The sequence below is a fragment of the Grampus griseus genome, assembly GCF_964374135.1.
Source record: "Grampus griseus genome assembly, chromosome: 14".
In the NCBI taxonomy this organism is placed as follows: Eukaryota; Metazoa; Chordata; class Mammalia; order Artiodactyla; family Delphinidae; genus Grampus; species Grampus griseus.
In genome coordinates, this window is record NC_139008.1 from 76,663,826 (window position 1) to 76,687,543 (window position 23,718).

General features: G+C 38.7%; 1 protein-coding gene across 14 annotated transcripts in view; it reads right to left on the reverse strand.

Annotated features, from left to right (window-relative positions):
- The window catches only part of STAU1 (staufen double-stranded RNA binding protein 1), a 61,570-nt gene that overhangs the window by 23,852 nt on the left and 14,000 nt on the right, over positions 1-23,718 (reverse strand). For 4 of the 14 annotated variants that reach the window (XM_082670452.1, XM_082670456.1, XM_082670457.1 and 1 more), the window contains exons 1-5: positions 19,715-19,935; positions 14,685-14,889; positions 12,512-12,650; positions 10,916-11,081; positions 271-369 (exon numbers count right to left, since the gene is read on the reverse strand). In XM_082670452.1, the coding sequence (XP_082526578.1) occupies positions 271-369; positions 10,916-11,081; positions 12,512-12,650; positions 14,685-14,889; positions 19,715-19,783 (678 nt within the window). In that variant the 5' untranslated portion in view covers positions 19,784-19,935. Of the gene's footprint in view, positions 1-270; positions 370-10,915; positions 11,082-12,511; positions 12,651-14,684; positions 14,890-17,906; positions 18,032-19,714; positions 20,004-23,718 lie in introns of those variants that run through there. The other 10 variants (XM_082670448.1, XM_082670447.1, XM_082670458.1 and 7 more) reach the window with 5 other exon arrangements.

Here is a 23,718-nt window from a genome sequence, read left to right on the forward strand (position 1 = left end):
CGTGAGCCATGGCCGCTGAGCCTACGCGTCCGGAGCCTGTGCTCCGCAACGGGAGAGGCCACAGCAGTGAGAGGCCCGCGTACCATCAAAAAAAAAAAAAAATTTGTATATTCTTCTGTTAATAAAACATGATTACTTAAAAATAAATAAAGTTTGAATCTTAAATTTGAAGATTCACATATATATGATTATCATTCCAATGTTATTTAAGAAAAATACAATTCCGATGATGAACACCAACAGTATAATAGATGTGTAAAATAAGCTTACCTCAAAATTCACAGGCAAGTTCCGTTTAAGTGCAATCTCAAACACTTGACTTATTTCAGATTTATTGAGATTTTCTTCTTCTGATTCTCTTCCGTTCACCTAAAGGAAGAATAATTGGTTAGTAGTGAACTCTTGTTAAAGCGGTCAAGATCCCAGCTGCGATGATAAATCTTAAAAGCACTGAAACTAGGCTTTATAGATGCAGCAGTAACCCCGTGAACAGAGCCACATGTGTTTCATGTGTCACTGAAATTAAAAGGTTAAAAAAAAGTGTCCTATCAAACTTTGGCTAGTTTCTACCTCATAAATCCAACATAAACAGTCCACACATAACAGGCCTTTGGGTACGGATCAGTCTAATCGCGTTGTAGTGAGCCACGGCCGCTCAGGGAGAGGGACTCCCGAAGCCTCCTCAAGGACTGGCAAGCCACATTCTGGAAAAAGTCCAAGTACAGTCTGTGTGGGGCATGGCAAGGACAAATGTAAGTCTCTCCACCTAGGTATGTGGGTTTCTTATTTGGACAAAAAAAATCCCTGGAAACCACTTTTTTAAAAAAGTTGCAGTGGAACAATTACAAAACCGCCACGTGTCTCATACTTCACTGCTGCTGGCAAAAATGCAAGGTGCAGACTAATAAAGAACCTTGAACAAAAGCTGACTCCAGCTTTGTAACAACGTTCATTTACAGTCCTCCACAGGCTGGGACTACAGAGGGGCAGAGATCTTCTCTGTGCACACGGACCACATGGAGTCTATACTGTGTGGCAGTGATAATACAAGCAACGAGATAAGTTCAGTAATAGCAAAGTGACCCCAAAACATGGCAAGACAGCTGTGTTTTTCTTATTACTGGGATTCTTCTGTCAAAGAATTTGTAAAATCCTATTTCCAAGATAAGAACTATATGACAGGAACCCAAGGCTGAAATCACTGGATAGGCAGATGTAGCACCATCCAGGATTTGATTTGTTGTGCATTTCCTTAGGTTTATCAGGTAGATCCTAACCCTAACACAGGATCCATATTTCAAGCTATAATTAAAAGAAAGAAAACTCTAAATAAAAAAAATTAATATAATTAAGGATATAATCCTGTATAAGTAAATTTAACCAGACACTGTAATTCTTTCTCTCCTTCCACGATGATAATGTTTTCTTTCCAATCTGGTTTCACTTCACTCACTACCTGGTCGAAACTGTTTGCATAGCAACTTCTGTGATTAATTATTAAGCCAAACACACTTTCATGCTTGTTGTTTAAATCATAAGGAGAAAGAGGGCCTGCCTTTTTATGAGTGAATCCTTAAAGCCAGAAATGTTCAAGCAAGGTATCTTAGAAGGCTAGAGTTCCAAAGAGGTTTGGTTTGAAATTTATTTTTTAAATAGGTTTAAACAAGAACAACAAAAAAAATACTGTATTTTAAAAAGTAAGCATGTTCAACAATAGTGCTGAGAAAACCAGATACCACACACACAAAAATGAAGTTGGACTCTTACCTCATACCACATACACAAATTAACTCAAAATGGATCAAAGACCTAAGCATAAGGGCTAAGAGTATAAAGCTTTTAGAAGAAAATACAGGGGAAAAGCTTCATGACACTGGATTTGGGAATGATTTCTTGGATATGACACCAAAAGCATAGGCAACAAAAGAAAACCAACAGGACTTCCCCGGTGGCACAGTGGTTAAGAATCCGCCTGCCAATGCAGGGGACACGGGTTCGAGCCCTGGTCCGGGAAGAGCCCACATGCCGCAGAGCAACTAAGCCCATGCGCCACAACTACTGAGCCTGCGCTCTAGAGCCCACATGCCTAGAGCCCATGCTCCGCGACAAGAGAAGCCACCGCAATGAGAAGCCCCGTGCACCACAATGAAGAGCAGCAGCCCCCGCTCGCCGCAACTAGAGAAAGCTCGCACGCAGCAACGCAGACCAAACACAACCAACAAATTAATTAATTTTTAAAAAAAGAAAATCAATAGATGAATTGGGACTCAAAATTTAAAACTTTTGTACAAAAAGAAACCAAAAAACACTTCAGTACATTGAAGGACACAATTAAGAGAGCAAAGACAACCCACAGAATGGAAGAAAATATTCGCAAATCATGTATCTGATAAAGAATTAATGTCCAGAATATATAAATAACTACAACAACAAACAATGCAATTCAAAAATGGAGAAAGAATTTGAATAGACATTTCTCCAGAGAAGATATACAAATGCTCAACATCACTAATCATAGAGAAATACAAATCAAAACTACAATGGGATACCACTTCACACCCGTAAGGACAGCTACAGACAATAGCAAGTGTTGTCAAGAATGTGCAGAAACTGGAATCTTTGTACACTGCTGGTGGGAATGTAAAATGGTACAACCTCTGTAGAGAACGGTATGGTGGTTCCTCAAAAAGTTAAACTTAGAATTACAATATGATCCAGCAACTTCACTGCTAAATATATACTCAGTAGGGACAGATACTTGTACATCAGTGTTCATAACAGCATTATTCACAATAGCCAAAAGATGATAACCACTCAAACATCCATCAACAGATGAATGGATAAACAAAATGTGGAATACTGATACAATGGAATATTACTCAGTCTTAATAAGGAATGGAATTGTGAAACAAGCTACAACATGGATGAACCTCGAAAACATTACGATAAATGAAATAAGCCACACACAAAAGACAAATATTCACTTATACAAGGTATCCAGAACAGGCAAGTGCGGAGACAGAAGCAGGACAGAGGTTTACAGGGGATGAGGACGGGGGGGAAGGTGGAGTTTTGTTTAATGTGTACAAGAGTTTCCGTGTGAGATGATGAAAACGTTTTGAAAATGGACAGTGGTGATAGTTACATAACATTGAGAATATATTTTATGTCATAGGACTATACACTTAAAAAATGGTTAAAATGGCGTCCTTTATATTATCTATATATTTGACCTTAATTTTTTGAAAAGCAACAAAGAAAACTATGTGTTTCATACCAAACAGTAACACACTAGAGACCATCAACACATTAACTTGTGCTAACAGGCTAACTCATTTTTGTACACAAACAAGTTTTCTGACAGCTGTTTATTTGAAGAGTATCCACAGATTTTTTAAATAAATGAGTTATTTTAAAAACTGGTCCACTCTCATGATAAATAACTATGTCAATGAGAATGTTTTCCTTAGGTGCAACAAGAACCAAATTTGGAAATAAACCAGGTGATGAGGATGATAATGCTTCTATTGCCATGCATGTACCCCAATTTTCATTTTTTGTTCACTATATCAGCTCAATTCCTTTTAACTTTTATTGTTAGTTATGACCTATTTCAAACATACAGAAAAGTACAGATAATAATGTAACAGGCAATTGTGCTGGATTTAACAAATGCCAACACTAGACACTACTGACATCAATTTTTTTTTTGCTTTTATAAGGAAAGCAATGAATGAAGCCCTTCTCACTCTTCTCCCCATAGAAGAGTTAACTGCTATTCTAAAATGGGACTGGATCTTTCCCAGCCATGTGGCTTTCTTTTTCAAATGGACCAAAACAATATATAGTATAATTTTGTGTTGTGAAAATTCACATAAATCATTCTCATTGACTGCCTTTTATAAATATTCTAAAGTTCAAACTTGTAAGTTTTACTAATGAAATGTTATTTTTCTATTTTGCATATTGAGGTTCCACATAAGTCTGATAAAAAACAATGGTCTACTACTAAATTTTAAACTCTCAGCCAGCAGTCCTCAACCATAGCAGCATTAGAATCACTTGGGAGCTTTACAAATACAGATGCCAGAGTCCTGCTCCAGATAAGTGAACTCAAGTTTTTGCAGATAGGGCCTGGATTTTTTTTTTTTTTTTTTTTTTTTTGGCTGCATTGGGTCTTCGTTGCTGTGCATGGGCTTTCTCTAGTTGTGGTGAGCGGGGGCTACTCTTCGTTGCGGTGCACGGGCTTCTCATTGCGCTGGCTTCTCTTGTTGCAGCGCATGGGCTCTAGGCACGCAGGCTTCAGTAGTTGTGGCTCACAGGCTCTAGAACGCAAGCTCAATAGTTGTGGCACATGGGCTTATTTGCTCTACAGCATGTGGGATCTTCCTGGACCAGGGTTCAAACCCGTGTCCCCTGCAATGTTCTTAACCACTGAGCCACCAGGGAAGTCCCAGATATCGTTTTATATATAGTATTTGATTTTTTTTTAAGTCCCCACGTGATTTTACTAGCAAACAGAGTTGAGATTCACTGCTCGAAGGTACTACTTCTGAAGGAATTGCAAAAGGGACAAAGCAGCCAGTAAAATAAAAATGCAAAACAGGAAACAAAGATATACATTTATCTGGAAGTGAGATTATGTTGCTCTTTTACATAAATAATTTTAATATTATCTGGACTGGACAAAATGTTGCAATGGGGGAAGCAGCAAATGACTCAAAACAAATCCACAAATACCATTCCCAGTGAGATGAGGAAAGTGTAGCGGGCCCTCAGTCTTACCTTCATGAAGTGGGAATTACTGTTAACATCAATCCCATAGTGTATGGTTCAGCAATAAAATCTAGGCAACATTAAGAAAAGAAAAAAACACTCTGAACCATGCTTAACCCTCAATATGCCAGGGAAAAATAGTAATCACCATTTACCATCTGGCTCCAATGGGCCCTCTTTATTTTTCTATATTTAAAGACATTTTACAAATAACATACAGAATAAAAGGACAACAAAAATCATTTCATTAGAGACTTTAATAAAAAATTAAAATAACAAACCTAAGTTTTTATTCCAGGTTTGTAGTCAGGAAGGAAGGTACATATACCCAAAATGGGCAAGGTCATTAAATGCAACTAATAGCTGTCACGCCTGAACTTTGAGCACTGCCCATAGTAACGATGCCAGATTTCAAATCCACCTCCAATGGGTTCTAGCTTATGATTCTGATTCTTCTTGTACTGGTATTGTCAAAACACATTACTTTTGAAACTGACTCATAACTTTGTTGAAGGGAGAAAAGCCATCTTCTTTGCCCCGTAACTACTGGGTTGGCCAAACAGTTCGTTTGGTTTTAAGTAAAAATAAAAGACACATTTTTCATTTTCACGAAGAACATTATTGAACGGATTCACTAACCGAACGAACTTTTTGGCCAACCCAATACAAAATGCTTTCATTTCTAGATTTATAAAGACCAAAAGAAGGATCTAATGATTTTTTTCATTGTTGTATCATCAATTTCCTTCTAATACATACACCTCTTTCTATATGTATCCAGTTATTTTGTGGACATTAAGTGGTGAGAAAACTCTGGTGGCCAAACATCATATAAGATGAGAGAATGTTGCCACACAAATTTTTTAGAAAAACAAAACAGGATGGTCCAGTTCTTGTTGCAAAATATTGTGCAGCGAAGTCCTTCCTGTTGAATGACTGACCAGAAGAGAATGCACATTTCTTTTTCATACACCAGAGAAATACACAGTTCACCTGCTCACTCTTCAAGTCTGGGAAAACTTATCTAAGGTATCAACTGAAGACTCCCAGTCTGAGTCACGTCAACACTCAATCTCACCATCACCATTAGAGTCTAGAATGCTGCTGTTTTTCTCTCTGCATTCATCTTCTGATTTACCTAATAATGAAAATGTCTTCCTCCATCAATTTTCTTCTCTTTGCCAGTACGGATGGAAAAAGAAAAATTCTGAAGTCTCTCCTGGGTTCAACAAAAGCTAAAAGTAGAGTAAAAAGATGGTGTCTCCAGTCTTCTTTTGTATCTTCTTGAAAGATAATGTGATACATTAGGCAATGCAGTAAGAGCATTAAAGGATGATGCAATAATGACGATTATTTCCCTACTGTATCATCCACCAAGGATTTCATCATTCTTCCACTTTATTATTATTTTAGTCTTGTTTATTGCATATTTGGGAAAATATGATGAAGAGTGTTGAAATGATATGTAGGAGGACAGCAGCAAAATGTTTTTCAAAGCATAGGAAAATTAAGATTCCATAATGTAAAGATTTATAAAAGGATCCAAAAGACCCACATGATCATTTTAAGACAGAAATCATTATTCTACTTTCAAAAATAAGTATGTTTTCTCTTTGTTCTTTTTAAAGCCTCTAGAAAAAGAATAAAAGTCATGCAATATCAATTATTACAGAGGTAGAGAAAGCTCAAAAATGGAAATTGGGTCCAATGGACCCTGATAGTATAATGAAGATTAAGGTCTCCAATTTTAGTTTTAGTCCTACTTAAATACGTCCCTGGCTCAAGTGAAGATAAGAACTCAAGACCAGGAAGAACTGCATTTATTTATTTTTTCAGAAGTAGTATTTAAAAAAAGAAAACTTCAAACAATACAACTTTTTAAAAAGTCTGTCCTCTACCACTACCACCAAGAGAAAACTACTTTTAAAGTTTGCTATAAGCTTCAAGATAGAAACTATGCACATGCAAATATATACAGATACATGCACACACAGTTGGCAATTTTGATTACTTAACACAATCACACTATACACGTAGTAACAGCTCTGGATCATGATTCCCCCCCCATTCATTCATTATGGGCCTCCTTTCACATCCACGTAAATAGATATACCACACTCTGATACTCTTGGGATAAATGTATTCATTTATTTAACCATTTCCCTACTAATGGACATATTAGGCTAGCTCCTGTTTTTCTCTATTACAGATACTGTAGTTATGACCATCTTACTCCTAACACCTCAACACTGAATAAGTCATCCTTTATTAGCACAAGCCATGGACGGGACAGGAACAGAACAGAATAGAATAGAATAGAGGTGCTTTCCCAACTCAGGGCCTCTGCTCAAGCTGCTCCCTCTGCTGGGAATGTACTTCCCCTGCTCTTCTGCTCATCTTCAGTCTGAGCTTAAATGACTCTTCCTCAATGCACCATCAGTACTCCTACCTAAACAAGACATGTTATGCTCTCATGATACTTGCTACTTCCATCCTAGCACTGCACTTTTTGATGATACTCCATTCAACCAAGCTCCACATGGGGAGGGGCAGTGCTGCTGTTTACCTTTAGGGTCAGCCAAGCACAGTGCCTGTCATCAAGGGACCAAACCACACCTGTCTTAGACAGAAACCGCCAGATTTAGTGGCTATATTTTAGAGAAGGTGAATCGATCCACCACATGAGCTAAAAATTTTTAATAGCAAAATGGACAATTCGTTTAAAATGATAATTTCCAGTGCTGGCAGGCTGTGGGCAAACAGGCTGCTCAGGCCCTGTTGGCAGAGGCCTAAAATGGTACCATCTTCCTGGTGGGGAACTTGGCCATATACGTTACCATGCAATTCCACTTCTAGGACTGTGGCTCATAAAAATAATCACGGACATACACAAAGATTTAACTACAACAATGTTCTTCACTACCTATTTTTATAACAGGAAAAACTGCAAACAACCTAAAAACCAAGCCTCTGTTGCTGAAAAAATAAACTGGTATGCTCACACAATGGAACACTGTGCAGCCATTAACAAGTGCTTAAGGGACATCCCTGGCAGTCCAGTGGTTGAGACTCTGCACTTCCAGTGCAAGGGGTGTGGGTTCGAACCCTGGTTGGGGAACTAAGATCACACATGCTGTGCAGTGTGGCCAAAAAAAAAAGTACTTAGAACCATGTTGAATTTGAGTCCCCCATGGAATTATAAGTAAATGGCATTACAACATATTCATAATGAGCACTTCAGTGAAAAAAAGGTGGTTACTGTACAATATCATCCCATTTTTGTGAAACAGGTGCATGTGCTTACTTATATGTGCACTGACATTCACAAAAATGTTTACAGTGACTATCTACAAGTGGTAAATTTATACAGCATTTGTTTTTCTTTTTGAGTTTTAAAATTTTTATAGTTCACAGGCATTACTTATAAGAAAAAAAATTAAAGCTGTCTTTTAAAAATGTCCTTCTCCCCTGCTGCCCACCCTCCAGGGGGCCTGGTAGACCAGGCGCAGCTCATTTAGGTGGGAAGCCAAGTGTTTCACTTATTACCTCAAAGAAAAGGTCATATCCTAGTTAATGACCCTAATTTCTGAAGTCTCTACTTCAAACCATATAGAATTAGAAAAGGGGCAAAGAGGAGGAAACAAGGGGCACAAGTGATGATCATGACTCCCAGCCAAGCTGCTTATAGAACGTCAGGTGAGCCGAGGACAGGGTGTCCACTACAGCCCCCTGACCTTAAGACCTGAGCCAACCAACTGCTCTGTGAGTCACTCTGAGACACTGACGGGCGCTTTCCCTTTGCAGCGATATGGTGAGTACATACTTCCAAGGAGGATTCCAAGGGGGAAAACTGCCTGGGAAGCACTGAAAATACTTAGGACCTGGGATTCCCAAACCCTGACTGTGCTTTAGAGGTACTCTAAGAGCATGTTAAAAAAGAAAAAAAAAAGCAGGACTTCCCCGGTGGTCCAGTGGTTAAGACTCCACGCTCCCACTGCAGGCAGCGTGGGTTCGATCCCTGGTCAGGGCGCTAAGATCCCACATGCCGTGCGGCACAGCCAGGAAAAAGAAAAAGGAAAAAAAGAAAAAGCCAGACTACTGGCTAGACCCACTGCATTAGAATCTAGATTCATGTGGGTTAGGCCAAGGAATTTTTTTTTTAACTTCTCAAGTGATTCTGAAGCAGACAACCCACATACCACTGTTCAGCGATCGTTTAACAACTGCTGGCTAGAAGGAACCAAGAAATACCTACTCCATCTGACTCCAATTATATTAGCACCAAAGTCAACTCAAAAAATGAAGCCTCCAAAAATAACTCAGATTTCACTACCTTTGGTGTTTTTAACAAATCTCACCACTGAGAACTTCATCCTTTCACTTCACTAAATTCTCCTCTTCTAAGCTATAGTCCATTCTCCTTTATTTGGTCCTCAGTGGACCCAGGAAACAGATCATCTCTGTTAAAATGCATGATGACACTCAAGATGGAAATGCACTGCAACAGAAGAAAAACAAAACCGTCCTGCACAGCAGCCATGAAGCCACAGAGCACCACCCTGAGCTGGGTCACCCTGGGGGACAGCTGGACACAATGGACCTCAGCAAGCACCCTGCCAAGGGTCCCTTCAACTTCAAACCTATCATCACCCATTTAGCCCTACGTTCTGTGCAAGATCTTCCTATTCTTTGAGGACTTGTTTCTTGATGAAGAAAAGTCAAATGCTTCCCAGGGATGTTTTCAGGAAGCATTTCATACTATGATTAAACAGAATCATGAAATCTCAGTGTTTTCTAACTCAGTGGGTTTCTCCTGGAACTCTGGACCCTCAATGGCATGGAATCACTGATTTTCTAAGACCCATATTTCTATTTAGTCACAGAGTTCAAATCCTTTACCTGTTGTGATAATTTTAAAACACAGTCCCCAAGGGAGTTCCCTGGCAGCCCAGTGATTAGGGCTCCGCACTCTCACTGCCGAGGGCCCGGGTTCAATCCCTGGTTGGGGAACTAAAATCTCACAAGCTGCATGGTGTGGCCAAAAATTAAAAATTAAAAATAAAAAAATAAAATGTGTCTCAGAGTGACTCACAGAGCAGTTGGTTGGCTCAGCCCCCAAGTTCTTTGATACTCCTCTCATCCAGAAGTGGGGTTCTCAGCATTGTGAACGTACTAAAAGTCACTGAACTATATACACATAAAATGGTTAAAATTGTGAAATTATGTTATGTGAATTTTACCTCAGTACAAAAAGTGAGATTCTGTACCTCTTGTTTTTGAATCTGGGCTCTGTGCCTGCTTGACCTACAGAATATGGCAGAAGTGACGCTGTGCTGACTTCTGGGCCTAGGTCCTAAGAAACTGGCAGCTGCTTCCATTTCCTGTCTTCTAGAATGCTCAACTTTGGAACCTAGCCACCACACTGTGAGGATGTGTAAACAATCTCTGCATAGGTTAACTAGGAGAGGAACTGAGGTCTCCGGACCAAAGCCCCCTCTCAGCTCCCAGGCGACAGCCAGCAACAACTCACCAGCCATGTGAAGGAGTCATCTTGAAAGAGATCCTACAGCCCCTGCATAGCTGCCTCAGCCCAAGCTACGTGTAGCAGAGACAAGCTCCCCGTGCCAAGCCCTGCCTGAACTGCAGGCTTGTGAGCAAAATAAAGGCCTGTAGGTGTTTAAGCCACTAATTTTTGTGACAGTGTGTTAAGCAGCAATGGATAACTGGCACTTCAAGATAATAAAGAAAGAAAGACTGGTCAAAATGGCTTTAGAAAACCCTCTAACCTGGTACCATAAATCACAGATTCTGACAAGCATAATCTTCAGCACCAAAGAATTCTGCCATGCATGTTCTTCACAACTCAAGTGAGTCCACAATCTTTCTAACATGTTCACTCAAAACTATGCCATTGAGCACAAAAGAAGGCACCTGACTTTCTTGCTGAGACATTTTTTTTAAGGGGGAAGAAAGGCAAGAAAGCTACAGGGTATAAAAACTTGTAAGCTATCAAATAACAAACATTATGGACAACTCTCAATACATCCTCTTAGAGAAAGCAACTTGAGATGGTGTCTTCCCTACCACCTTCCTGCTACACCCAAAGCGTCAAGGAGCCCCAGCTCTGCTCTCTCCTCACCTCCAGCCTCTCGGGTGGGGGCTCGTTCTGCAGGGTCCTCAAAGCTTTTGCAGCAGCGTCGTGTTTCGCAGCCTGTCTCGTCTTTCCTTTCCCGTTAAATTGCTGTCCTCCCACAGAAAGTTCAACTTGATAAAGTAAAGGTGGCACTGGAAATGGGTAAAAGTACCTAAAAATAGAGGGGGGTAAGGAAAATGAGTCTCAGGTAAGTCACCATACGTTCTCTGAAAAACTCCAGGTATTTCCTTCATCACAGGTCCTGATCACATCAGCGTTTACTCACCAATAATGACTCCTCATCAGTACATCCAGAGATTTCCCATGTTTATGCTGCATTAGAATTGCCACACGGTATGAGCAAATACTGTTTATGTTCCACAAAATACACTGCCTTACAAATTATATGAGTTCAATTTATAAAGCTAACCCGTATTTACAAAATCTAAAATAGATTAGACTTTGGCTGAGACAGAACACTTAACTTGCTCTACTTTCTCGTACCTGAGATTCACGCTTCCGGGTCTCCAGAAAAGGATGGAAATTTTTTAACAGACGTCTTTTAGAAAGGACCCTCATTTCTATAAATCCCAATATCCTATAGCCTGGTGGAGGCTGGTTTCTATTTTTAAAATTCCACCTCCCTCCTACCCCAAAGTAGGGAAGGGAAATGAAAAATGAAGACCTCCAGTTTGATCATCAATCTATCCACTAGTGTCTTATGACCACAAGCAGAAGGTTTTTAACACATGGCATTTTCAGGTTTCGATTAATATTTTACTGCATCCATATACCAAGGCTATTTACAAACACATATGTAAGTTCAACAGTCAAAAAGTACCCAATAAACAATAATCAGGAAATCTGTGAATGATGAGAACTGTGGTATTGCAGGAATCATGTTCAAATATGACTCAGTTTGGGACTTTCCTGGTGGCGCAGTGGTTAAGAATCCGCCTGCCAATGCAGGGGACACAGGTTCGAGCCCTGGTCCGGGAAGATCCCACGTGCCACGGAACAACTAAGTCCGTGCGCCACAACTACTGAGCCTGCGCTCTAGAGCCCACGAGCCACAACTACTGAGCCCACGCGCCACAACTACTGAAGCCCGCATGCCCTAGAGCCCGTGCTCTATGACAAGAGAAGCCACCGCAATGAGAAGCCCACACACCTCCAAGAAGAGTAGCCCCCGCTCGCTGCAACTAGAGAAAGCCCACGCATAGCAACGAAGACCCAACACAGCCAAAAAAAATTAATAAATTTTAAAAAATAAAATAAAAATCATTAGGCCATCTTTGTTTAAAAAATAAAAATATGACTCAGTTGCACAAAGCAGTTAGAAGGGTGATAGCTTTAACCAGATAGCTTGGGGCATGAGCCGTACTGCTCGTGAGGAATGTGCTCAGGCCCTTTCCAATGACAGGAGTTAAAAGAGCATCAAGATACAGTTCCAATGACACCAAGACAATTAAGACTGACTTTAGCATTTGGCAGGCCAAAGAGGACCAAACCATTTTGTGCTCTACAATCTAAAGATCTTATTATTCTACGTAAAAGATCAAATATATCTTCACCTGTATTGAAAACAAAACAAACACATACCTTGGGGGATAAGCACCTCCTCTCATGTTGTAGTTATAGGTGGACTGCATCCGAGAGTAAGGGTCGACAGGCTTATACATTGGTTTTTTTCCAAGTTTCATGCACAGTGCATTTAGCTCTACAGTAGGGGTTATGCTTTCTGCAACACAGAATCAACACAAAGAATTGTTTTTTTCTGATGTGAGAATGACACTCACTAAAATCAAAAAGAATAGCATGCTTTCTACTAATTGGATTCATGATGTATTTCAGGAAAAGATCTAAATACTTCACTGCTAGGCATCAGGTCAGGAAATCCAAGAATCTGCTGTGATTTCTAGGTATTAATACACAGTCAGCAGCACAAAATATACTGTAACGGCTATTAAGGGAGCATCAGTGTAACACAAGATGTTAGCAGTGAAAGCCAGTTTTTAGAAATAAGTTCCAATACACATCAAATTCCATGATTAAAAAATCCCACAGGACCGTCCAAGTCATTTCATTGTTTGGGAATACTCAACCAACATAACTTTGGTTGCACTGACTGGCTGGCTTACACTTAGAAGGATGTTTGTACACACTATTTCATAGAACAATGCATTTATTCAGTACTAACTGGAGGCAGAGTACTGTGCTAAGCTTGAACACAATTCTTGCCCCAGAGGAGTTCAAAGAACACAAAACACACTCAAAGAACTACAATACAACATTATGTGTGCTATAAGGAAAGGTGCAGTATCACTGAGGAGGAGACAAGTAAATTCTATCTGGAGAAGTCAGATGAGACCTACAAAATATTTAGAGGTTCCCATTCTTAATTTTTTTTGGGGGGGCGGGCCACACCGCACAGCATGTGGAACTTCCCTGATCAGGGATTGAACCTGCACCCTCAGCAGTGGAAGCACGGAGTCTTAACCACTGGACCACCAGGGAAGCACTGGATGTTTCATTCTTGATACTTATAATGGGATCTGACTTGTGGTAATACTTGTTAGAAAAATGAGATCTGTTGCCGTATACAACAGGAGCAAGTATATCTTGGGTTATCTCAGAAATAGCAACTGTAGAAAATATTCATTATTCATCTTCCTTTTTTTCCCCTCTCATTTCATCCAACTCATAAACCTTTAAAAATCATTTAAAAAGAAAACCAGCCTGGAAAGATTAGTGTAGGTGCACAATCACATTTAAAAATAACACTTTAATATCAAACACAGAACAACACTAGCAATGGCAAAGTTCGATTTAAATGCACACAAAAATCCATTTTAAAATGCCTCTTTAGGGTGTATGTAGAGGAAAATAAAAATGACTCGATTCTGTACCATAACTGGTTTGACTAAGTTTAGTGCATAAATCAAATTTATAAGAATATCTTTGAGTTTGCAAAGTCAGAGGGTCACATGAATAACCAACCTCTCTCTAGCTAACATCAGAATTATATTTTTTACACAATTCAAATAGTGCATTTTAAGTAAGAGCAGCTCTGACCCATAAAATTTATCTGCAGTAGAGAATAAATTTAAAGAAAGAATACCACAAAGCAATCAAAAGCAACAAGAAAGGTGTGACCGAGATCTTTTGAGATCTTCCCAGATCATTCCCGAGTGCAAAGGGCCTGGAATGACTTCACGTACTGGAGCAATAACTCTCCTAAAACAGCCACTTCTACCTACAGCCTCCAGGTCAGTGGTTCTCAAGCTCCCGCCAGACACTCCTCTTTATCAGTATTCTCCCCAGTTGGGCCCTTGCTTGAAGAGATATTACCTACTGATTTGTATTTAAGAAACAAATATTTAAAATATTTTCTCATTCTTGTTAATGATCAGGAAACATAAAACTGATAATCAGGGGTTATGATCAACATGTTATAATCAATATGACCACACGGAGTTGAAGTGATTTTAGCTAAAACCCACATTCTTGGCATCTATACAACCTTATCAAAAGAAAACATGTATTTTCATTAGGCTTTTCTAAAAATCTCGGAAATCATCTGGCGACATCCTTCACCGCCCACGACCACCTTTCCAGACCAGCAGGAGTGGAGGGACTGGAGCCTGGGAACCACTGCTTTAGAGTAAGGCTAAGACCTGAAAAGATAAGCATTTGCCACTGGTAGTGCAGACTCTGTGCTTTCAAAACCAACAAGTTAGTTAAGAAAGAATTCATATACATACTAAACAGATACCTCTAGACACACTTTTGAAAGGAACCTGTCTTGGCCCACGCATAATACCTGGATTCCTTCCTTCGCTACGAAAAGGGCGGACTATAGGTTTAGGAAATTTTGTTCCTTCCAAAGCTTTGGCAGCAGCTGTGTGTTGGGCTTTTTTAATACTAGTTCCTTCAGCTTCCCAGTGCTGATCTCCAAGTGTTAGCTGTACTGTAAACACCTACAAATGAAAATTGTGAGCTCTCAATTCATGAAACCTGATGTTGACTATAATATGTCACTTGGTCCTTGAACATAATTTATGGTCATGGTTTAAAAGGCCTGGTCATTATCTTGATAATTTATCCCTTCATCCCCTTTTTCGTTGTTTTTATAAACACAAAAAGATACACATATCATTGACTTGTACTGCATAGCACTCCATGAAAAAACTATGCTTTGAAAGATGGGGGTAAGTACAGAGATTAAAAAATGTTCTCTTATATATTAAAATATTAAATGCTGATGATTTGGAAGCCATCCAAATAGAAAACTGTCTTCCCATTATTTCTCATGGAAGAAACTTAGCAAACTTGATTTAGACACACAGTAGTACCTCATACAAATGAAGACAATATTTGTTTTGATGTTGTAATTTGTGGACGCTTGTCTGAAAACACAACCCCATTAGAACGAAAACTCAAATAAATTTGGGAATGTCAGCCAGGTTCGAAAATGTTGCCTTTTACTTTCCTAAGACTGCACTAGTCAGACACTGCTTCCACTTGCAGAAGCAAATCAGATTCATAGCAAGTAAAGATCTAAAAACGTTTCTGAACTCAATTCTAAGGAGGCAATCAAAACAGCTAATTCCGTCCTCAACAAATACTGACAATGGCAAGCCTCTTTCTTCCTTTTTAAGTATAAAGGTAACTCATGTGCACACTCCATTCGTAAAATTAGGTTACGTTAATCCGATCAGAACTGGACTAATACTCTATCAAAAAAAAAAAAAACCATGACCCATCACAGCTCAGTGATTCTTTAACTTTGGTGTGCATCTGAAGAATAACCTGGGAAGCTTGGTAACATACACATGCCCAGGGATTTCGACTGAACAGCACCAGGGAAGCCCAAGCATGGGTATTTTTAACAAGCTCCCAAAGTGATTCTGATGCACTTCAACGTTTCAAACTCACTACTTTGGAGCTTTTATTCTTCTCATCTTCTTTATCACAGAATATCACTTTATTTCATTGACAAATAATTCACATGAGAAATGTCAATCTGAGTATGCCTAGGTCATTTAAATTTGGTGCCTAAAGGGATGGGGCCAACTTGCCTTATAGCTGATTTTTCTTATAGGTCTTAACTTCAGGATTCCCTCAGTGCACAGCTTCCACTAAAGGGGAAAAATTAAAGAATCCTTCATCCCCCTTGAAATATTAGGGGTCTCCTATATTTATGCTGCAGTTCATAAAGCTACTCACTTAAGCACCAATAGCATGAACTCAAAACCCTGGCTGGCATGAAAGGTCAAATGGCAGAAGAAGCCTGCAATCCTGTGCAATCCCTGAGTCATTTTTGTGATCCTTTCATGGAAAGACATTGAAGGGGAAAATGCTAAAAGATAGAAAACAGTTAATTTCATGATCAGTCTTGCCTTTCTCCAGGGCTGTCCCCGTCGGCGCTGCTGCCACTCTGCTGCCTTCTGTGTGGAGGGTTGGTAGTGAGGTTAGATCTTGGTTCAGACAATTAAAAGTACACCAGACCTCTGACTTTTTAAATAGTCTAACAATCATCTAGGAGGGAATAACTTTTCCTCTTTGAACAACTTGTAGGTAAAAAAAAAAAAAATGCAGTTACAGATTGAACACACAGCCAAATTACCTAAAGTACTAAAGTTCAAGTGAGAAAGTACATATTTCCAAAAATATCAAAACAGTTAATAAAGGGAATCCCAAAGTTAAGATCTGCAAAAAAAATCCTGTAGAAGAAACAGAACAGTTATAAAAAATGGCTAATTGCCTTCTAAAGGTAAAGAAACATTTCAAATATAATTATGCTTTAGAATAATATTAAAACTAGCTTCATGTGAGTGGGAAATTTCTGTTTTTCTTAAATGCATAATTGCCTAATAATAATAAGTACCATTTCTCAAGCATTTACTATGTGCCAGACATTGTGCTCCACACTTTAATATATCTCACAATAGACTTATTTGGTAGGTATTATTATCCCCATTTTACAGATGAGAAAACTGAGGTTCAAAAAAAGTAGCAACTTGCCCAAGGTCACACAGCTAGTAAGAAGCTAAGATTCAAACCCAGATCTGTCTGACTCCAAAGGCAACTCACCTAACTGTGCTATCCTGTGGTGCCATTTATGATTGTGGTTGATGTTACTTTTAGTCAAATGAAAAGAGAAACCTGGTATCAGTCAAGGTTTGAGGTTTGCATGTCAAGAAAAATGAGGCATAAAGAGACAAATAACTCATCCTTATAAAAAGTATATCATCTTACTGCAAGGCTAGGATCAGAAACAGGAGGCCCAATTCCTTATGTCTCATACTACAGCTGCAAAAGATAAAGCCAGATATGCAAACATTTAAGTTCCAAGATGTACTGATACATTAGCACAGATATCAAACAAGCTTAAAAGACTGAACTCCTGAATAACAAATAGGAAAAATTCAAATTACAGTCAGTCTTTCATCCTCTAAGATGAGGGGAATGAGAAGGGTACCTGAAATCAGAGATAATCCAAAATACTCACTGGGAGACTAATTTTACCTCTCATATTCAAAACTTGTTATCTGATTGCCAACAAATGGCAGAACTGATTTCCCATTCACCTCCTCTCCCTGCCCAGTCTAAGGTACACATGCACTTTCAAACAAGCAGGAAAGGAGCCAGAGGTAGGCAGAAGCCAGGAGGCCCAGAGCCTGGAAAACTCACAGGAAATCAATCACAGGTGCTTGGGAATTGTCTCTATTCAGAATGCTAAACAACCACACACTAACTGGAGTTTTAAAAGTCAAATATCCCCCAAAGAAGCACATCTTTTCTTTGACCCATTCTGCAAGGATGAAAAAAGAAGCGACTCGCCAACAATCTGTACTTTTGCGTCTCTTTAAGACAACCTCAGCAGTTTGAAAATATATATATTTTGCATCACAGAACCACTTGCAACTGTATAAAAAGAAAGAAAACATTCCTAGTGGGTTATAAATGCACAAGCAGTATGGACAATATTTACCTTACAGTGAGCTGGACCTTGCTCACGCAAAAGCTTATACTCAGGTTGAATCTTGTTGAAACGGGCTAACTCATTCACAAGACACATTGGGGTTTTCTCTTTGGGGTGTGCCATGTTAGAAGGAACTGAAAAATAACGTAAGAGCATTGAAGTCAACTAGCAGTATTTAAGACTGCAGCTCTCCCAGGGATATGAAAAAAGAGGGAAAACAAGCTGAAGGTCTAAGGATTTAAAGCAGCAGTGATGCAATACTGCAAACCACACTGGGGGCACATATCTGAAGACACAGCTGGGATCTTTTCTGAACCAGTTGAAGCCAGGTAACCTAGGAGGGGGTGTGTCTTCAAAAGAGAGAGAATAGAAGTCAGAGGAATAACTAAACCATGGCAAGCACACAAGATTTGAAATCAGATGAAGCACTGCTATTATAACCAAGGGAATAACAAGGAGGTCTTTTGAGTAGAGACACACACACACACTGGTTACCGCAACAGCTGTCAGCTGTACCCTGTTCGTTATTTCATAAAAACTCAATATGCCAGTACCATTTCTCAAACCACAACTGTCCTTTTCCACACAGCTAACTTCTCATTCCTAGGGCGTCCTCTAGTCTTATCTCCAGAGGCTGCCATCCTCAGACCATATCCATTTCTGATAATTATAAGTAAAATAAAATGGCCTTTGTGGGTGGGAGTTTTATGAAGTCAAAAAAATGTGGATATAAGAACACATTAGAAGAAAAAGTAATAAATCCCAGAGGACTGAAATAGTCTGTGCCATTTCCTATTAAGATGGTATTCAAATGGCAAATATGGGGAACACTGAATCTCTAGGGGACCATGACAAGTCAAGAATGCTATTTGGTGAGCCGGTCCAAGGAAGTCTAGAGGTAGCAGCATGATAGATGCCATTCTGCCGAGAGTGGGACAAGCTAACACTCTAAGAACAGATTTACAAAGTAAAGGAAACGAGACGATGAAGGAAGAGGAGGAAATGCAAGGGAAACTGTCAGGCTTAAGGTTGAAAAGAATTTTTTATTAGGTGACTCTAGCATAGAGACACCTATGCTGACACCCCATTTAATTGGTTTTGCAACTTGGGGGAAGGGGAGGTTTGGGGAGCAGAATATTGTTTTTAGGGTTTTTTCCCCAGAGGTTTCAAGTTTTTCCTGATCAATGAGCACATTTATTTCATTTTTATTTTCCTAATATTTAAATTTGAATGCTTCTAAACTTATTTCTTTTTTAAAAATCTCTGCTTCTTTGTTCAACTTCTAACTGGTCCTCACTATGATTTCTTAGCCACCTCTGGAATCTCAATTTAAGCTTACTTATTCAAAATAAAAATTATCAAATACGAACACACTCTTTTGCTTTCCAATAAATCTGCCTGCCCCCTTGCTTGGGAAAAATCTTATAGACATCCAAAAAGGAGGCTTACACCTACAAATCAATTCTGGGAAATAATGATAAAAGCAGAATTTTCCCATATAACAATGAATATCCAAAGTGGTATTTACTGTTCGATTCTTTCTGCCAGCTACCACTTTATAATAGACAAGGCTTTATAGTTTAGTTTCCAATTTTCTTTCTTACACTTTGAAATGGTCTGTCAAAGGCCTCCATCAACCCGATATACAACCAAGTGTGTTCTATATCTGGGATAAAGAAGCGTGGGTGGTATACTTTCTTCTGCTTCTTGAAGGTAAATGTGTGTGAGAGCTCCCTACATCTGCAATCTACTTATCAGATCAGAAAACAGGCTAAGAAAACATTTGAAACAGAAGACACTTGGAGTCATACGCTTACCTGCAGCTGCACTGGTGGATGTAATAGATGCAGAGGGTAAAGCAGAGTTTTGAATAGGTCTACCTGCATTTTCAGAGGGCAGAGAGCTAGTAGTAGAAGGAATACTCATCAAAGGCTGTGAGAGAAGAGACTGGTTCTTGTTCAGTATTTGGCTCCCTGAGAGAGCGGCAGATGGGTTCTGAACTTGCACTTGAACTTGAGACATGGTCACTTTCAACAAAAGTGAACAACTGCAGGTAAACAGCTTTCAGTGCAGGTTAATTCAGTGCTATGAAGTCTAAAGTTCTACCTGAAAGTTGTAAGGGAAAGAAAATAAAAAGATAAATTATAGAGGAGATATGTAATTGCCAATATTCAGTCAAAATTGGTGTCACCTACTCTAGTATGATAATGGCCCCGTTTAGTACGTAGCTATGTTGATGTATTAGAAATGTGTCTCTCCTTCGTATACAGTAAGGTTCACTAGCCTTGTAAATTTCTCAAAGTGTTTTTAAATGACTTACAATACCCACATGCCCTGCATGTTCATTTTACAAAGAGAATCAGCATGGTATGATAATATTTATTGTTGAATATTAAGAATTATAAACTATAGTTATATTCAAAAATGCAAATTAAAAAATATGAAGAGGTTTTCCATTGCATATGGGATATGGTAAAGGTTTCTGGTTTCAAATTGATAAGAAACTGAAAGCAAACTGGGTTTGTAACACCATTAACAGGTGAATGTAAACACTGCTTCCATTTTAGGGCCATATGCTCAGATTGGCAACCTTAGAGCTTTCCTTTACATTGACTGAAGAAAGAGAAGAATTCCTCACTTTTCCTTTTTCTTTTTCCTTATGATGGTAAAAGATCTCTTTGTTTTCCTACAAGGTTTGTTTGAGATAGTCTCATTTATTTACAGATCCCAAACAAGAATTGCTGCACCCACATCAATGCTCATGATCCTGAGAAATCATCTGAATAGCAAAGAACATTCTATAGTATTTCTATCATTAAAAGCAAAAGCGGAGAAGATGAAGAAGAGAGGAACAGATTTCAGACAGATGATTTTACTAGCGTGGCTTGTAGGGGTAGAGCCTACGGAGCAGAGATTGTTTACTGCATCTTGTAAGTTCCAAAGGCATTAATCCTAAATACATTTAAATTTCTTCACAAGTCAAAAATAAGGACAGTTCTGCTCATTTTTATAGTCATAGTTCAAAAAGTTGAAAATGTTTAAGCAAATCAAAAGTACTCAAAAATAACCAGTAAGTAACAAGGAACAGAAAAAGCCAACCAAAGCAGAAGCCAGCAAGCTAACAAATTGGAAGTTCTATTATAGAGTAATTTTTGTTACTTTATTTTTTTTAAGTCTCAAAATGATTTTTAATTAACGCTGGACCTCTAGAAAGAGATGAATGACCAGAGCAATTAAGTTACTTGAGGAGTCCTGGCACACCCTCTCTTGTTGAAACAAAAAGGACTACAAAGTTCAAAACAAGACAAAAAACAAAAGCAAACCTCAGCTAAACTATGACTTTGTTGTATAAACATTACCTTATACAACAAAATTCTCCAATACTGCAGTTGTTCCTTGCTTACTTTTGAAATCAGAACAAAATAACGGAGGAGATGCACTGAAGATCTAGGTAATGGTCTTAGCAGATAAGTTGCCAGTGTCAAGAAACAAGTCCAGAACCTTTCAGAAGTCAGCTATGACCCTGTTTCATTGTTCTTATTTCATTCAGCTGCCAAAATATAAACACTTCTCTCTCAATCTTCCCCCTCCTTCTTTTATTCACTCTCTCCCTCTCTTTCTGAACTCTGTCTTGAGGGCATTTTTCTAAAGAGTATACTCACAACTTCACAACACCAACCATAGGTCACAGGTCAAAACATAAGCCAAAAGCCAAAGTGTTTGCTCCACAGTCTACTTGCATCCAGAAGGAGCAACCCAACTCTGCCCTGGGTGGCTCTGGAGAGTCTGAGACTGAATGAACTAAATTTAGAAAGGGTGGGGCCCAAAGGGATCTCTTTTGGCTAACGTTCTCTACAGCAGGCCCACTGCCAGCATTTCCAGTCACAGACATAAATTCATAGGTTTTCTAGAAGTTGAGAAAGGGAACAAACAAGTTATTAATTAAAACTGCCCCAAAAATGTTAACCCCAGGTACACCTGGAGGAGTTATGTCTTTAAAACAACTGGTTGAAACCAGTAGCTCAGAACTGCAAATTAAAAAAATTTTAAACCCTCCTAATAAAGCTCTGTATTTTACAAATTTTTAATTTCCAATATGACCAATAAAAATTCAACAACCAGTACTCATTTTTAGTCATTTACTAATTTTACATTTCTACGTGTCTTTAAGCCTGAAAAGAGAATCTGAAGCAGTAGTTCTAAAGTGGGGGCAATTTTGCTCCCCAAAGACATTTGACAATATCTGGAGCCATTATTTGATTGTCATATTTGGGGGATGGCAGATCCTATCAGTATCTAGTGGGTAGAGGGGCAAGCATGCTATTTCTAGTACATATATAATACGAATCCACAAACTAAAATCTTACTAATGTATTAAGCAGCTTATATTCTCAGACAGGAAAAGAAAACCCCCTTTTCATCTCAAAAAGCTCTAAAACACTGATGCTAATATTTTACCCAAACAGATGCTCCTCCCCTAAGAGAAGCCAGGCAGCTATCATAGCTATAAATGGGGGGAAATATATGGTTTACTCACATAATTCAAAGAACAAATAAAGTTTTTCATTACTGATATCTATATAGTTCACAGAAGTATTCAGGGCAATCACAGAATTTCAGAGATATTACTTCTGTATAAATTTAGAACCTGTTGCTCAACAGTGCTCCATACTGAGATTAAATCCTTAAATGAAAACTTATCTTTTCCTTTACACCTGTCTTTAAGGATTGTTTTCCAACAGATAAATTAGGGACTCAGAAGAGATTAAAATGCTTTATTAGAATCTTCTTACAGAAGAACAATATTTCACACACAGTAAAATTAGGTTGAAAAGTTTGAAACACAGAGACTCCAGTTTTCCCCAGCGTTGGAAACACCTTGACTGTTAAGCCCGTGTTGTGCTATTTCCCTGCCTCCAGCACAGATGAGAACCTTTAATCTCCTGGGTTTTTTCCTATTTGAAGAGCTTGAGAAACCAACTCAAGAAAACATTTTCATCCTGTTCTCAAATCCTAAATTTGTGGAGTACATATAAGAACTACGACATTATAAGGGGTGAGATGATAATTATGGGTACCTCTATAAAAGCATTTTTTTTAATTGTACATGATGTGCTAAAAAGTGATCAGGCACAAAATGCATATTCCTAACTCAGCAATGAATCTACCAAGACTGGGCCATACTGAGTGCACAGTCTGAGAGATTTAATACACAAAAAGGCAGATCCTTCTAGAAACAGTTTACAGAAACACCTACAATACTACTTAGTCCTAACCATTTTCAACTAACAGATTGTTAAATTGTTGCAGTATGAAATACCTACTTCAGCAATTAGGGAAGATCATTTTTAATATCCAATTTTTATCAGGATTTACACATGACATAATGAAGTATCTATACTTTTGTGCAATCAACACATCATTCCCCTTTGTAATAAGTGATGTTTCCAAACAAGATGTGTTTTTTAAAAAACAGGAAGGGAGGGAGGGAGGGAGGGAGGGAAAAAGAAAGTCATCCCAATTCTGAACAAGCTTTTAAGATAGCCAAGACACTGCAAGAAATATCTCCCCTTCTCTTCTTTATTATATTTTATATAGTATGGGTACACAGATACAAAGGAATATTCCAGTTCCTCACCATGACAGAACATTAACAGTACCAACAGCAATTTTAGGATATATTTATTCACTATTCAACAAAAATTTATTAAGCATCTAGTACGTGTGAACCCTTTTATGGCAGATTGTACATTCTCAAGTGCTAGAAACTACTTGTTAAACTTTTCCTCAAAGACACAAGAAGAGCTCTTTAAGCAACCAA